The sequence below is a fragment of the Anoplopoma fimbria genome, chromosome 14, assembly GCF_027596085.1.
Source record: "Anoplopoma fimbria isolate UVic2021 breed Golden Eagle Sablefish chromosome 14, Afim_UVic_2022, whole genome shotgun sequence".
Classification (NCBI taxonomy): domain Eukaryota; kingdom Metazoa; phylum Chordata; class Actinopteri; order Perciformes; family Anoplopomatidae; genus Anoplopoma; species Anoplopoma fimbria.
Window position 1 is genome coordinate 12586978 of NC_072462.1, and position 16042 is coordinate 12603019.

A 16042-nucleotide genomic window follows, 5' to 3' on the forward strand; every position below is an offset into this window, starting at 1 on the left:
ATACCGCATACTGAGAGGACAAGGATTTTTAAATTATCCAACCTTTAAATCATGAGTTCACTCACAATCACTCATGGCTGATTGCGTGCCCTTGACCACACAATTAAACCAGACAAATTATTATTTAGAAAGTTTGAATAGCCGGCACTGACCGCGTCACACTGTTCTTTTTAAGTTTAAGCTGGTAATTATAAGTTGTGATTGATTACATTTGAAAAGTTATGTTCTCCATATATTGGTTTGTCTTTACATGCATAAATAAAAATAAAAACCTGGTTTACTTTACTTACTGGAGTATAAACAGCAGATGGCACTGTGGGGTGACTTTAGAGAGCATCATGTATGTATGTGCCAATAACTGAAGTTTATATGACATACGTATGTATCATTACATGATGCTTACAGCATGGAACTACTGGTTTTACATTTTTAATGTATCATAACAATCTATTATGCTTTATTATAATAAAAAAATAACATTATCATTGCAATGTTACATATTTCTTGAGTCTAATTGAATATATTTGAAAAATAAGTGATCTCGCTCTGAAAATATTCTGAGCTGTTTAAATAATGCCCTTTCTGGTTTCTATTCATACTGTTCATTCTTTTGAAATGTCATATGATACATTAAGTGTTCTGATGGTTCTGTCAAAACTGCAATAATATTGGCTTTATGAAAAGTAAAAATGAGCCATTTAAAGAGCGCCTTTCAGCAGGAAAGTGTCAATTAAACAAAGACAGTTTGACATTATGAGGTCTTTGCTGTTCATCACATTTCGACTTAATCCCACATGTGTCCAATCAGAGACGTTGAAGGTTGCGCTCGGATTTAAAGAAACATATTGCTTTGCTTTTATACTGTTACACAACAGACGGAGAGAGAATACGAATGACTCCCATTTTACACCTAAGATTTTTTTAATCCAAACACATTGTTTTATTTATTTCTTATCTTTTTGATGTTATTTCTTTTTAAGTTTATATATATATATTATTTTTTTTAATGTGTTTTCGCTATAATATTTCCATTTTAATTTGTGTTGTTGTAATTGTGTGGTTTTATTTAATTGCTGTACTGTTTGTGTTCCTATTTCAACCAAGTAACACTTAAGATTAAAATTATTATCATTATTATTATTATTACTTCCTCTATTCTTTTCAAATGAGTTGATTTCATACAGAGTGTAAAACTACTCAAGAAACAAATTGCCTTAGTTTATACATTCAAACAAAGAAGTCGACTTGTGCAAATGCCACTAGACAGATTTTTCCACTTATATCTTTAAATTCCCATTAAGGTTAGAATCTTATTCCCCAATGTCTGACAGTACCACACACATATGTATATATAAATATATCAACAAGTCAAAAAGCTTGTGAACCACTCGGTTAAATGGAGCCTAAAGGCATCAGGAAGCTATCAGAGCTTTATCTTATATTTGCAACCTCTATTATACAGGTTATTATGGAGTTAATATTAGGATCATGTACTTTTTATATAGCTTAACATTTAAGATCTGGACATAAAATACTAACAATATGAATCTATATAAACCATGATATTCTAATAATATAATTATCTGGAGAAAAGAAATGTACTGTATGACAGAACAGGACTATCTGAATTATTATATATCTTTGCTTCCCTTGCAAGTCTTGTAGCAGCTCCTCTTTGCTGCTTCTAGCCGTCGTGAGTGGAGACAACATGACGTCATGTGACTGTGCCTCTGTTAGGGGTGGGGGAGCACGGCAACCTCAACCTCCTCTCCTGCACTGAATCTGTCACGCTGTAGAGAGGCAGGAGGCACCACAAGGGCCTTTTTTATGATAAATGCAGATGCACAAATCCAGCTGCCTTGCAGTGTATGAAATGCATTTGTGTTGTCTGATGAATAAATCTGGCAGGATCCTTTGAATGATGAAGGATAATTAGTTTATGCTGCAGTATTCATGGCTGTCTTTGATAGGTCTGCCAGGTGTATGAAGGAGTGGTAGCAGGCCAAAGAGAGACAGCCTTATTCAGCTGAAAGCCTCTCTCTGCAGTCTCCCAGGTAGGTTATTGCGTTTTGTTTACCAATTTTTCTATCACACGTACTGTAATATGATGATATCTTTTTCCTTATTGCCTTGTTATTGATGTTATATAGCTGGCTACATGAATAAGCATATCATTATCATATTTGCATTTGTGAAATTCTATGGTTATGAGTTAAAAGCCTTCATGTGCAGGATAAAATGTTGCCATTATTGTATGTGTTACATCATAGCCTTTTAGGTTGAAAGTACCTTCTCTCATATTGATTTGTGCTTGATATGTATATATGCATGTGGTCTTGCTGAATAAATTTACAACACTTTCATCTTAAACAACAGAAAATAGACACAAGACTGGTTGACCTTGGCATACGCAACATGCAAATGGGCAGTTGGTATTAAACAGGTCTCTGCTATTTATACATTATGTAATAAATGTATAATGTTATCGATCCCTTAATAGAAAATGCAGGATATATTCAAGTTCATCCCCCATAATCTGACGTCACTAGCTCATTTGGCTAAGCTATAGCAAAGGCCTAAATATGAACATGGTGTACATATTCAAGCCCTTATTATACTCTTCTCCTGCTCATTTCCTTTTTCTTCCTTTCTATATCCCCCACCTCCCTCTGTCTTCATCTCCCTCTCTCTCTCTCTCCCTTCTTTCTCTGCACCAGCTGCTGCTGCTGCTGCTCCAGAGCCAGGGAGGAGAGTCCCCTCGCCCCCCTGCACAGGCACAGACAAAAGGCCTGATTCGCCTGCTGAACACTGCCCCCTTTCTCTATCCGTCCCTTCATGCACGGCCGTAGTGGTGGTGGTGGTGGCTTCAGGAAAAAAGCGAGGCCTGGACTGGGACTAAAATCTAGGACTGACCCAGTGAAGGAAAGTGGGAAAGAGTGGGAGGGGAGGAGGAGGATGGGGACTGGAATGGTTGGGGCTGAGTAAAGGCAGGTGCTGAGGCCTCGACAGGAAGATTTTTTTCTGAATATCTAACAGAGTGGAAAAAATCTGACAAGGGTATGCCACATTTACCTCTATATATGCATGTACGTGCATGGTTATCTTTGTGTGTGTCTCTGTGGTGGCATATGTGGGCAAGGGTGGCATGTCTTTGATGTAAATCTGGGTAGATGGGTGCATGAATGGCCTGTGTTCCCCCATTGCAGATTGTCTGTCCTGGGTGTAATGCTGCTGCTGCGGGCTGCATGAAAGTTTGAACACAACCAGTGTGTCTGGGGTGAAAGCACTGGGGGAGAAACAGGCCAAGGTACCAGACTGAGCTTTTACTACCATCATGGTTACCTCATTATCTTCTTCCTTATAATGTGTAAAGTCGAATATCATTTTGTTTTAACTCTTATGTCATGTAACCTATTTTTTGTTCACAGTGTGTGATTTTTCTCATCTTTTTTCTCATCTTCTTTCTCATCTTCTTTCCTGTCCAAACAGCACCTTTTTCTGCATTGTTGTATTTTTACCAGTGCAAACAATCAGAGTAGAGAATCTCATTCAAACATATTGCCACCTCTCTATAAAATACAGTGTTGTTGTTTCACTAAATCCATAAGAAGATACATGTAGTTTAGTGAAAACCGTTGCAGTGTTTCCATGGAGGTGGGCACACCGCTTCTGCCTGTGTGTTTCTGAGGCCGTATTGCAGCACAGGGCTTTTTGTTAGGTGACCGGAACCAGATGAAACCGGTTTGAGGCAGACGGAGGGCTGACAGGAACAATGCCGTCTCTGTGCTCCACTGAGGGATAGAGATAGCCCAGACTACTCCATGGCAGTCCTTCACAGCTCTGCCACTGGCGACCATGGTACAGACAGAGACTCTGCCGCTGCAGCTTGTTGCTTGCTGGATGTCGGAGTGCTACGCAGCGCGGCTCATAACGAGGGGGGGCAGGGAGATCTGGGAAGGGGAGAGGGCAGGAGGACGTGGCTGCATGGGAGTTTGTGAATCTGCAGCCAGGAGCTTTACATACACACACTCACACAAGAGCATGATCTGCCCGTCTGTTTGTATGTCTGTGTGCTTCTAGTGGTGCAGAGGATGACAAAGGAGGATCCTTACACAGGACCACCACCACTCACCAGATCGCTGGATGTAACCTGACCCGGTTTTCTAGGCCTTTGCATGGCTGGGAAGAAGCAGGCTCTTCCCCCCTACCCCCCGGCAGGTTGGGGTGGGTGGCTTTTTCTGTGTGGGGTTAGTAGTGTTGTGACTGTGTTTGTTGCAGGATGGCAGGAAGGAAGGAAGTAAGGTTTGACTAGTGGCTGGAGAGAGGGACGGAGACAAGAGGGTGAGGAGTGGCTGCTTCACTTGCATGTTTCCACCATTGTTGTTTTACATTCACTTTACTGAGATTATAGTTTTACATAGGATTTCAGGTGGTGATGAAGCATGTGTATTAAACTGCTGTTGTTGAGAGGGGTTCTGTGTTGTATTTATTTCATATTTTTCTGTATTTAACCTTCATTTACTTTCTATGTTAGGCTGCTCTGGCTGTCATGGCTGTGTCTAGCTGTTCTTTTCACCAGGCCTTCCTCTCTGCTGCAGCCTCACACAGCTCAGCAGCCATTTTTTTTCTCCCCTCACTGCAATTCTTGCCTGCCCTTTCCCTCCATAACATTTCTCTCTGTCATTTTGTTAATGTTCACCTTATTATTACAACTCTCCCGTCATCTAGATTAAACTGAGAATTGTAGCTTTTTTGAAACCAAAGACGATGCTACAATATACGGGTCTGTGTGTGTGCAGATGTGTTTGACCATGCATTTGGATCAAAGAGCAGTACTGGTTTAACTGCAGGTTCAGTACAAATAGACACCCACGACACATACAGACACAGTGCATTTCAGTCCCATCTTGTCTCTTGCAGTGTTCACTATTAAAAAATAAAGACTGGTTTATTTTGGAAGCGTTACATCCCACTGAAAGGTTTTTTTTCTGATATTGAATAATACTGTATCAGACAATATACTTGAAGCATTCCCCAACACAAACATGTTCTATGAACATTGGTTTCTTTTTGATTAATAAATATGTTGTGTTGACCTTGAGTGACCATCATTACATTTTCCATATCACCTTATCAAAAGTCTTCACCTGTCATCATGTTCATATCTACAATTCATATTTCATGAAGTTTTTTTCACCCCAAAACCAGTACACTGATAAGAAAATATATATTTTTTTAAATGGTAATCTTCTATATTAATATTAATCATTTGGACCAAATCAATCATCATCTTGATTATATATCAGTAAATAAATATTAAAAAAGAGGAACTCTCTGATGCCAGCAACTTTTCAAGAAAAGTCAAATCGATTACATTAGCACACTGGTATATATTTTTTTCTTCCCATTTAATTTGTTAAAATATAGCAATGCTGAACACGAAGTCATTTACGAGGAATTTATTTTGCAAAGAATCCACGTTTAATGTCATGAAAATGTCACATCTACCCCCCTGTGGACCCGCAAGTGGTTTCCCGGTGTTTCTATCAGAAACAGCTCAATGAAGCTGCCCAATGTAAGGACAAATGAGGCATAAATAGAACGAATTGTAGGTCAGATGGACAATTTTTTTTCAGAGGAGCTTTGCATCAATGTGATGCACAGATTGATTTAAAGATGTAGCAGGAGAGATTCCTAAACTCAGTCTGCTAATGCATACTTTAAAAGCAAAAACATCAAATACAAGAAAGCAGCGACTAAGTCATGTTGTTCATAGGCTGTACTATATGTGGACACCGGTGCACCATGTGGTGACGAATGAAACCGCAACACAAAATCAAGTGAATCAAGTGTATGTGCTTTGACCTTAATCCACAGAAAGTCATACTGTAATTTACAATATAGGAACAAATTTGGACTATTTACTAAATAACAAAAATATCCCTAAACATTTTTTGTCAAGTACATTGATCCATCATCTGCCAAAGCTTGAAATCTGAATTGTATAACACTAATAATTAAATATAAATTTGGGATAGAGTAACATTTAACTAATAAATATCACCATGAAACATCCCTAGTTGATTAATTACATTAAGACATGTTATGCAAATTAGGCACTAGCTTATTAAATATGCTAATGAACATACATTTCCAGAACAGAAATCTGAATATTGCATAAAGCCAGGTTAAAAATTGTTGTTTCATTTTGATGACATACTGGAGACAAAGGTTTTTTCAGAGACGTTTTTCCATAAGTCAGAAAATACTGTCAATAGCCATGAAAATCAATTTACGCCATGATTTTAGGAATAAAATGTTCAATAAATCAGCTTATCAATGATATATGAACAAATACCTCTGTGCAATCCTTCAGAATATAGATATAGGAATGAAATTGGAAAGTTTGGTGTATGTAAGGGCTAAAGTTTTCTGAAAAGTTATGATAAGCATATAAGGCAATATCTAACGGAAATTAATGAATTTACAATAAATCTACAAACGCAAATAGCTTAAGTTTAGTAAAGAAAAACCTTATTGTGTATTTTGTAAGTTTTGTTTTCACTAGTCTGATAGAAGACATGTTATGGAAGCAAAATAGACCACACTCTTAAAATTGACCCCTGCACGAAAAAACAATGTTTTTGCCTGGGGTGTCTCGCCTTAAAAAAAAGATGTAAGCAGCTGTTTCCATTAAAATCAACAATCTACAGTCTATTAAATGTAAATTTACTTTGTATGTTTGTTTTGTTTCCTTTACTGATAAGACAAGTTTATTCAAACTTTTCTCATCTATAATTTTAGATTTCCTCCAAAGTTTGTTGCATTGCTGCCTTCATTTTCCAACAAAATACTCACAAACATGATCATATTACAGTACCCTTATGCTTCCAAATTTGGAGAGAATTACAATAATTGCCCTGTAAAATATAATTTTCATTACTAAACAAATTCTACTATCAATATGAATTGCCATCATCATGAGAAAAGGCCTCATTTGGGACCCAAGATGGATTTGGGATGATGTTAGTAAGTTTAGTCGTTCATGACGTTTATCGAGAAAATTCATGTCTACAAGAATAAGAACCTTTACATTGTGGAAACTATGATCCATGGATATTATTGGCTGTTATTTTATCTTAAACCAAAATATTAGCTTGACACATAAGACATCTCATGATCTAATGAGCAGATTGCAAAAAAAAACACCAAGTAATTTCAACACCAGATCACAACCGATCAACTACAATGGCACGTTGTTCTTCAAATCAATAGTAAACATGCCTTATTTTACTGATTATTCTACCATTTCTGTGTTCCCCAGGTAATCTCCTCAGAACAGGAGCAGGACCATGGGAGATATGAAGACACCAGACTTTGATGACCTGCTGGCGGCCTTCGACATCCCTGACATGGTGGATCCTAAAGCCGCTATTGAATCTGGCCCCCATGATGACCATAGCGGACAGCTCAAGCATCCCAGTGGCAGGGTGACTACCGGTGAAGATGAGTCCCACAACCCCTCAACAGGACTTGACGTTGGCGTTAGTGTCATCGTCAAGAACATCCGAAACCCAGACTCTAGGGAGCATGGTGGAACCATATCAGAGAAGGATGGGCATTTCCATCCCAAACCCCCATCTGATGACATTGGCGATGGACTTCATAATAGCTTTTTGGCCGCAATACAACCAGGTACTCATTGCACGAAGAATGGATGGAAAGCTCCCAGGGAGGAAGGACTGTCAGTTAACAACCATTCACCAACTTTCAATCAATTCAGCCCCATCTCAAGCGCTGAAGAGTTTGATGATGATGATAAAATTGAGGTAGATGACCCCATGGACAAGCAGGGAGACCAGTCATCCTTTAGATCCAATACTAAGACTGAGAACCAGAATCCCAAATCTCTTGTATCATTGGACAATGCTTCTAAGGCCAGAGCAAACAGAGACCAAAAACCTGATCAAATCAAGAACACCAATGAAACTCTGGGATCTTTCCGTCAATCAAGTTTACCTGAGGGGGAACTAAAGAAAACTGTACTCAAGTCTCAATATCAGGAGTGCAGGGAGACTGGAGACCCAAGGGAGCTTGTTAATGTGTCCAGTATGTCTCAAGTCAAAACCAAGTCCTCTGCAAAACTTTCGTCTTGTATAGCAGCCATAGCAGCCCTCAGTGCCAAAAAGGCTAGCGCTACAGATTTTGGTGTTTTGGATTCTCCTTCAACACAGAAAGAATCCACCTCTGCCGATAAAAATCCCAGAGCTCCAGAGAAAACACACGAGCAGGAGTCAGCCCTAGAGTTTGCAAAGAGGCTGCTAACAAGACGACCTGATAGTCCCTCCAGTGTCATCAGTGAGGGCAGCAGCGAAGATTCCCCTGCCTCAGGTACAGACACCACCCCGGTCATTCCAAAGGTCCGAATCAAAACAATCAAGACGTCATCTGGCCAGATCAAGCGTATGGTCACCCGAGTTGTACCGGAGTTTGATCCTGAAGGTCTGAAAAGAAGAGAGAATAGCGTGTCTGTCATGGCAACCACCAGTTCAATGTTCTCATCCCCTACAAGGCACTCTCTGCCAACCACAGTATTAGCCACCGCTGGAGGCCCTTCTATTGAAATAACCAAGCAAATTACTATTAAACCTGTGGCGACAGCTTTCCTGCCTGTCTCAGCAGTCAAGACAGCTGGTTCCCAAGTCTTCAACCTGAAGCTAGCCAACAATACCACAGTTAAAGCAACAGTCATATCCGCTGCGTCGGTGCAAAGTGCCAGCAGTGCCATCTTAAAAGCTGCTAATGCCATCCAGAAACAGACTGTCATGGTACCTGCCTCCAGTCTGGCTAATGCCAAACTTGTGCCAAAGACAGTGCACCTAGGTAAAGTCAATCTTCTGCCTCAGACTGTATCCTCTGCTGTCTGTGATCTCAAAAAGGCCCTGTCCTCCTCTAAACAACCACAGCAAATCAAACAGCATACAATTCTCGCTGGCCGGACCTCAAAGAAAGTCTCTAGGATTCAAGTGTTCAACAGCTCTCAAAGCTCTGTAGTGGACGCCTTCAACAAAGTCCTGAGTAGCATAAATCCTGTCCCTGTGTACGTTCCAAACCTCTCTCCGCCAACCTCGGCTTGTATTGCTCTCCCCTCACGTGGCTACAAGTGCCTGGAGTGTGGAGATTCATTCGCTCTTGAGAAGAGCCTGGCACATCACTACGAGCGTCGCAGTGTGCGGATCGAGGTCACCTGCAACCACTGTGCCGAAAGTCTGTTGTTCTACAACAAATGCAGCCTCTTGTCTCATGCCAGGGGCCACAAGGACAAAGGGGTTGTCATGCAGTGCTCACATCTAATCCTAAAACCCATCCCTGCAGATCAGATGATAACCACATCACCCTCATCAGGCCCACCCAACACCCTTGGCACTACCTCCATCTCCCAAGCACAAGCAACCACCCAAATCCAAGGCAGAGTTGTTGGTTCAGGATCCCAAAGTACAGTGATTTCAGCTCCATGCAGTGCTCCTCTTGTTGCAGCCATGCCCTTGGAGGATGATTCATCGAAGCTCTGCAGGCACAGCCTCAAGTGCTTGGAGTGTAACAAAATGTTCCAGGATGACAGCTCGCTAGCAATGCACTACCAACAGGCACAAGAGTCGAGTGGGCAGGTGTGTTTATGTATGAACTGTGTATGTGACTCAGTTACAGCACTTCTACAGCTTAGATCCACAAAAACATGCATAAATAACAGTATCCTTTACAGTATTTGCGTGCAATCTTTACAGTGCCATGATGTTTTTATTTATCTCCTCTTTTCAGAAAACATGCACCATCTGCCAAATGCTTCTACCAAATCAGTGCAGCTTTCTGTCACACCAGCGAATCCACCAGCACAAGTCTCCTTATATCTGCCCTGAGTGCGGTGCCAGCTGCCGTTCTGTCCATTTCCAATCACACGTCACAAAGAACTGCCTGCACTACACCCGTAGAGTCGGCTACCGGTCAGTCTACCTTAACTAAGATCACAACATTAATAATTTGAATTTTAGTTTTCTCTTGTGTGGAGGTGTAGCTTTTTCAACTTTCATTTCCAACGTATTTTTTTTAAGACCCTGATTTTTTTAGGATAGTCAAATCTGAATACAAATTCATGGTATTTACCATTGAGCAGGGTTCTTCCTTTCCAAGAGGCTACAGACTGACTTAATGTCTCTTGCTCTTTTCTTTTTAAGTGCCACTTACAATGACATATCTAATTACAGTTATTATTACTACATTAGGGTTGCCTCAGCTTGACAATCCCATACAACTGACAGTGATATAATTCACAATTGACTTTATGGGGGAAACTGGACAATTACTATGTGGAGTAAACCAAGATACAAACCATTAAAACTGAAAACTCAGTATCTGACCATTTATGATTCAATAATGAGTCTGATCTTTCAAAATAGTATGAAATGATTCTCTTGTCTTAAAGTTAAAATCTCCAATGTTATATTTGTTTTGCAGTTTGGTGATGATACTTTCAAAGCCATTCGGTTATTTAGTTTCGTTCAGATAGTTAACCGAGACCATTGATACCACACTCAGCAGATTGTTGGCCTATCTTAGCATAACAGCTTGCCTGACTGTGCTCTCTGTGCAAAGATAAACAAGTGCTTCTGCCCGAGGAATGAGTTAAACTGATTTTCTGTATGTTGAAATCATATATAAATCTGACTTTTGCAACCTCTTATCCCTTCTCCTTCCAGCTGTATCCACTGTAGTGTCATCTTTGCTGATGCTGCAACTGTAAAATCCCACATCCAGAATTCTCACTGTGAGATCTTCTATAAATGTGCTCTCTGCCCCATGGCCTTCAAGTCTGCACCCGGAACGCACTCTCATGTGAACACACAGCATCCAGGAATGAAGGCAGGGGAGCCAAAGTAGGTCAAAAACACTTTCAGCACCTATTATTTATAAATGCCAATATATAAATATATATATATATGTATTTCATTTTTACATTTGGTTGAAGACAGAATTCAGCAACATGTTTTCCTGTTGTTGTACATGAAAGTTTACATTTTGAAATAGACACAATTTAATTCAATACAAAATGTAAACTCATATTAAATACAATTAGTATTCAGTACACACATAATCCACTAGCTTTTTTATCAAAGAGTTGTCAACACACATCTACACACTCTTCCTTTCACACAGGCTCACACCAATGTAACCGGATAACCACAGCCAATTCCTCTGTCAAAGAAAAATCATCCTCGCTGCTTCATCAGTAGCAGGATTTGTGGGTTTGAGACATGGAGGCTTAACTTGGATTTGTTTTTTCCACATGGAAACCTTTCACTGACTTACATACCGTCCATCATGAGCAATAGTGATGATACAGGTGCTCAGGAGCAGGTGTTCTTTTACCATTGTTTTGGTTTGGCCCTGCTTTTGACCCAAGCCTAAGCTAAATAAAAATATCTGACGTGGAACAATATTCAAAGTAAATAAAAATCTATTTCACAATGTTAAATTATTTGATCACATCACCATATAAATCTATTTAAAAGATTTGTTTGGAGATACATTGGTCGCAAGTTGCCTTTGAATATAAATTTGTGCATTTTGCAGTAAATTCGCAGTGTATTTATGGATGTTTTTTTTGTCTTTCAGGTTGATCCATAAGTGTTCCATGTGTGATACCGTGTTCACTATGCAGTCCCTGCTCTTTTCGCATTTTGACCAGCATATCGCCAATCATAAAGTTTCAGTGTTCAAATGCCCCGACTGTTCCATGCACTACGCACAGAAACAGCTCATGTTGGACCATATCAAGGTGGGCATAAAGAGCACTTATTTCTGGGGCTGATTGAGAATAACACCCACTTTTAATGTATGTACCTCACGCTGTGACTTAATGATGTGTGGCACCATATTACTATCTTTATTTATATTTTCAAGGTCAGTTATATGAGTACTACTAATAACTTTAGTCTATAAATGTTTCACATACCAGTGCTTTACAGATTTTATGTTGTAATTAAATCTGCGGATCCTTTCCAGACGATCCACGGGACCCTGAAGACCATCGAAGGTCCACCAAACTTGGGCATCAACCTCCCTCTCAGCACCAAACCCACTAACTCTAATAGTACCAACAGCCCCAGTAACAATAACAACAAAGATGGAGGAAATGTCAAAGGTCAAGACAAGGGAGAAAAGAAGCCTTCACCTTCAACTCTAAAGAAAAAAAACATTAGCTGCTCAGTGGACCTCAAGAACCCGCCCAGCTCAGGATACACATGTGGAGACTGCAGTAGTCTCTTCAGTTCCAGGGAGGTCTTTGTGGCTCACATGAGGCGCGAACATGCCAAGGTAAATGAGAAGAACCTTTCTCTATAGGAAGTTTATGATCTGTCAAATGGTCCTTTCTTGAAATTGAAGTATAGTTAATAGAGAAAAAATATATTTTTCATTATTATTTTACTAAAGTAAAAGGACTAACACCACACTGTAAAAATACTCTGTTACAAGTAAAAGTCATCCATTGATAATGTAACTTAAGTAAAAAAGTTTTTAGGAAAATGTACTTGAAGGATCAAAAAGTAAAAGTGCTCAGCGCAGAAAAATGTATGTCATAATATCGTACATTATATTATCGTTGGTCGAGTCTGTGCTAATTTTTAAATATCGTATACTATGATGCAACTAATGATTACTTCATTATTGACTAATATGTAGAATATTTTCTCAATTTATCAATCTATTGATAATTTGTTGGGTAAAACTTGAGAAATGCTAAAGTGACACCTTCACATTGCTCGTTTTGTAAAACAATATTGGACTAACTAAAACAAATAATAATAAAATATATATCAAGATAATGCATTGCATAATATAAATAGAAATAAAACACGTTTCAAAACAGTTTCTCAGTAAATTTTCTGTCCATGAACTAATTGATTAATCAACTTTTTTTTTTAGCTTTAATTGTATACACTGTTGTCAGTTTAATCTCAAACAACACACAAAATCCATAAGCACTTCATACATTTTGAATGTAAAATCTTAATTTGTAAAGTAACTTGTAGCTATAACTGTCAAATACTTGTAGTTGAGTACACAGTACAATATTCCCCTTTAAATGTACAAGTGCCTTGAACTTGGTATAGAACTTGAGTGAATGTCCTTAATTACATTCCACCATAAGTCACACTAGAGTAAAATCCACAACTGTCTTTATTTTAAAAAGGTATAAAGCATTCTCCTTGCATTGCAGATTCTGAAGAAACACCCATGTCGGCAGTGCGACAAATCCTTCAGCTCCTCCCACAGTCTTTGCAGACACAACCGTCTCAAACACAAGGGAATGCGGAAGGTCTACACCTGCCCGTGAGTACACACAATACTTGTTGGTTCATGCCTTCCAGAACGACACATATAAGAGTTTGCCATACACATACAGTCTATTGTTTTCACTACATCTCTGGCTGCTGAGTAGTGGCTGTGGATTGGCGATGCACTTAGCTGTGTTATCACTAAAGACCCCTGCCTGCAAGGGCCGGTTAACAATAGTGACTGAGGAGTCAGAAGGCAGTCAATGTCAGTATAAAACAGGCAATAAAAGGTGTTTTAAGAAAGTGTGAGTCACCGCAGCCAACAGATGTCCTTGAGCATGCGGCCATAATTGGCCACACAATATATTACTCAGTTTGCTGCAGCAGAATGCGACATTAGCCCTGGACAGATACAGAGGTGCACACTCACTCACTCACTCACTCACTCACTCACTCACTCTCACTCACTCACTCACTCACTCACTCACTCACTCACTCACTCACTCACAGACCCATGCATAGAAACAAGGGTTCACATGATTCTCCTGGCAGAGATAATAACAAAAATAAAAATGCAAGCAAACTGAATGTATGCACATAACAGAAGGACAAAAATCAGCTTGCAAAAGGGTTCTAATTGTTATTTTCTTGTACTTTGATAGACACTGTCCAGCTCTCAGTCAGTCGTTCACTAAAAGAGTGCTGCTGGATCAGCACATCAATTTGACGCATGGAGTCAAAGACCCAGATGGGAAAACTGTAAACTCTGATCACATGGAGGCTCTACCTGACAAGGAAACGGTACCGTGGCACACATTTTGAGACATACATTTATTAGGAGGAAGTTAATCTTTTTAACTTTTCATGGATCTTTAATTCCTAACCGATGATTTTAACGTCCTCTACAGACTCTAAGCCCCAAAAGGAAGCAAGAAGAGGATGAGGGGTCTCCGGGCTTGAACTCCAGGGGCACCGACTCACAGCCGTTGAAGAGGCTCAAGGTGAACATCCTTAAAGTTCACAAGTGTGCCGTCTGCGGCTTCACCACCGAGGACATCGCAGCCTTCCACAGCCACATTCCCCAGCACAAGTCCGACAGCTCGTCATTCCAGTGTCAGGAGTGCGGCCTGTGCTACACCTCGCACCGCTCGCTGGCCCGACACCTCTTCATCGTCCATCGGCTGAGGGAGCCGCAGGGTCTCGGCCGATACAACGGGAGGGGCAAGGACGACGATGAGAGTCAGCGAGAGAACCAGCTGGACGTTACGGACGGGACGCCGAATACCAAATGCAAAGTGTGCGGGAGGATGTTTGAAATGGAGGGAAACCTGAATACTCACATGAGGACACACGGCATGGCGTTCATAAAGTCCAAGAGACTGAGCGCGGCCGACAAGTGACACTTTTAAACCATTCCATCTAAAGCACTGCTGTTTTAAACGAATACAGATTGTTGAAGCGTCGGAGACAACCTTCAGTATATTACGCTTTATATATATATATATATATGTGTACATGTAGGGTACTACAATATGTATACGATATACTTACACACATATGTAATATATGTCAAAGTCACTTTATGCATAACAAGATAGATAGATGTTTTTGTATAGGCTTTGAATAGATTTTTTTTATATAGAAGATCTTTTTTTATTTTAAAAAGAGTTTCCATTGTTCTCACTAGGGCTAGATAATGTATGTATAATTGTTGTAATGAGATTAATCCTCATCCAGTCAGCAGTGCTCTGAATTTTCAATGCTGCTAGTTTCAAACAAATGTCTAAACAAACCATATACAACCTTTGGCAGCTTCAGGTTTCCCCAGTTCAGCTGATGTCTTCAATTTCACTTAACTTAAAAGTAGCGAAGAAGATCAGCTATAAACATTTTTTTTTAAGTTTCATGGAAAACAAATTTTTCTCCCTTAGCACTCTGCGACTTCTACAATAAACTCTGCCACTGAAACTTTTGATGCTAAAACAAAATTTCTACGTTTCGATTGAAATTGCATGAAATATAAAGATTATACCGTGTGAAATTATTATAATTTACATATCCACATCAGAAACAGGAAGTATTTAAAAAAAACACATATGGGCCAAATTTGAATATGTTTCAAAGGTATATTTTTTTAAAGAATGTCTTACTTGTTTTTAAGTTTCATTCCTGATTTAATATATATACAGTATATGGCAGCTTTTTGTGATTATAGGTCATGGGAAGAAGGTGTATTTACCTGAATATTTAAAATGATATAGAATAGCACTTGCCTTTCTTTTAACAGCGGCCTTTTTTACATCATAACCATTCCATTTCTGTGTTATTTCTTCTGTTGTTGGTTCTTTTGTTTTAACGTGAAATCATACCGTGTGTACATTGACAGGAATAACACTGGGGGAAAACATCTTGGAGAAAAACTCATTTGATAGTAAACTTGGCTGTGAAACTGAATTATGTATACAAGACAACCAGTTAAATTAAATTAACATAACTGAAAGTTGTGAGAACCACAACATTGTTATTACTTTCTCTGTTCCGAGCATTTCCACAAAAAAAAACCATGATTGTTTTTGGACAGTAGTTTTTTCTACTCTGACAATGAAACTTATACTGTCTGACGCTGTAAAACTGCATGTGAGAAGCAGTCTGTGAATTGTCTGTTGATTAGAATGTATCCTGCTGCTGCTGCTGTTTTTAGACATTTC

The 16042-nt window shown here is 39.4% G+C and overlaps 1 protein-coding gene across 1 annotated transcript; it reads left to right on the plus strand.

The window, feature by feature from the left end:
* Positions 1 to 7352: 7352 nt before the first annotated feature.
* On the plus strand, positions 7353 to 14750 carry znf532 (zinc finger protein 532). Its single transcript, XM_054612857.1, has 8 exons — positions 7353 to 9668; positions 9820 to 10001; positions 10755 to 10931; positions 11671 to 11833; positions 12061 to 12372; positions 13277 to 13389; positions 13997 to 14140; positions 14251 to 14750. Exons 1-8 carry the CDS (start codon positions 7353 to 7355, stop codon positions 14732 to 14734), a joined length of 3891 nt encoding a protein of 1296 aa, XP_054468832.1. The 3' UTR covers positions 14735 to 14750.
* Positions 14751 to 16042: the final 1292 nt, after the last annotated feature.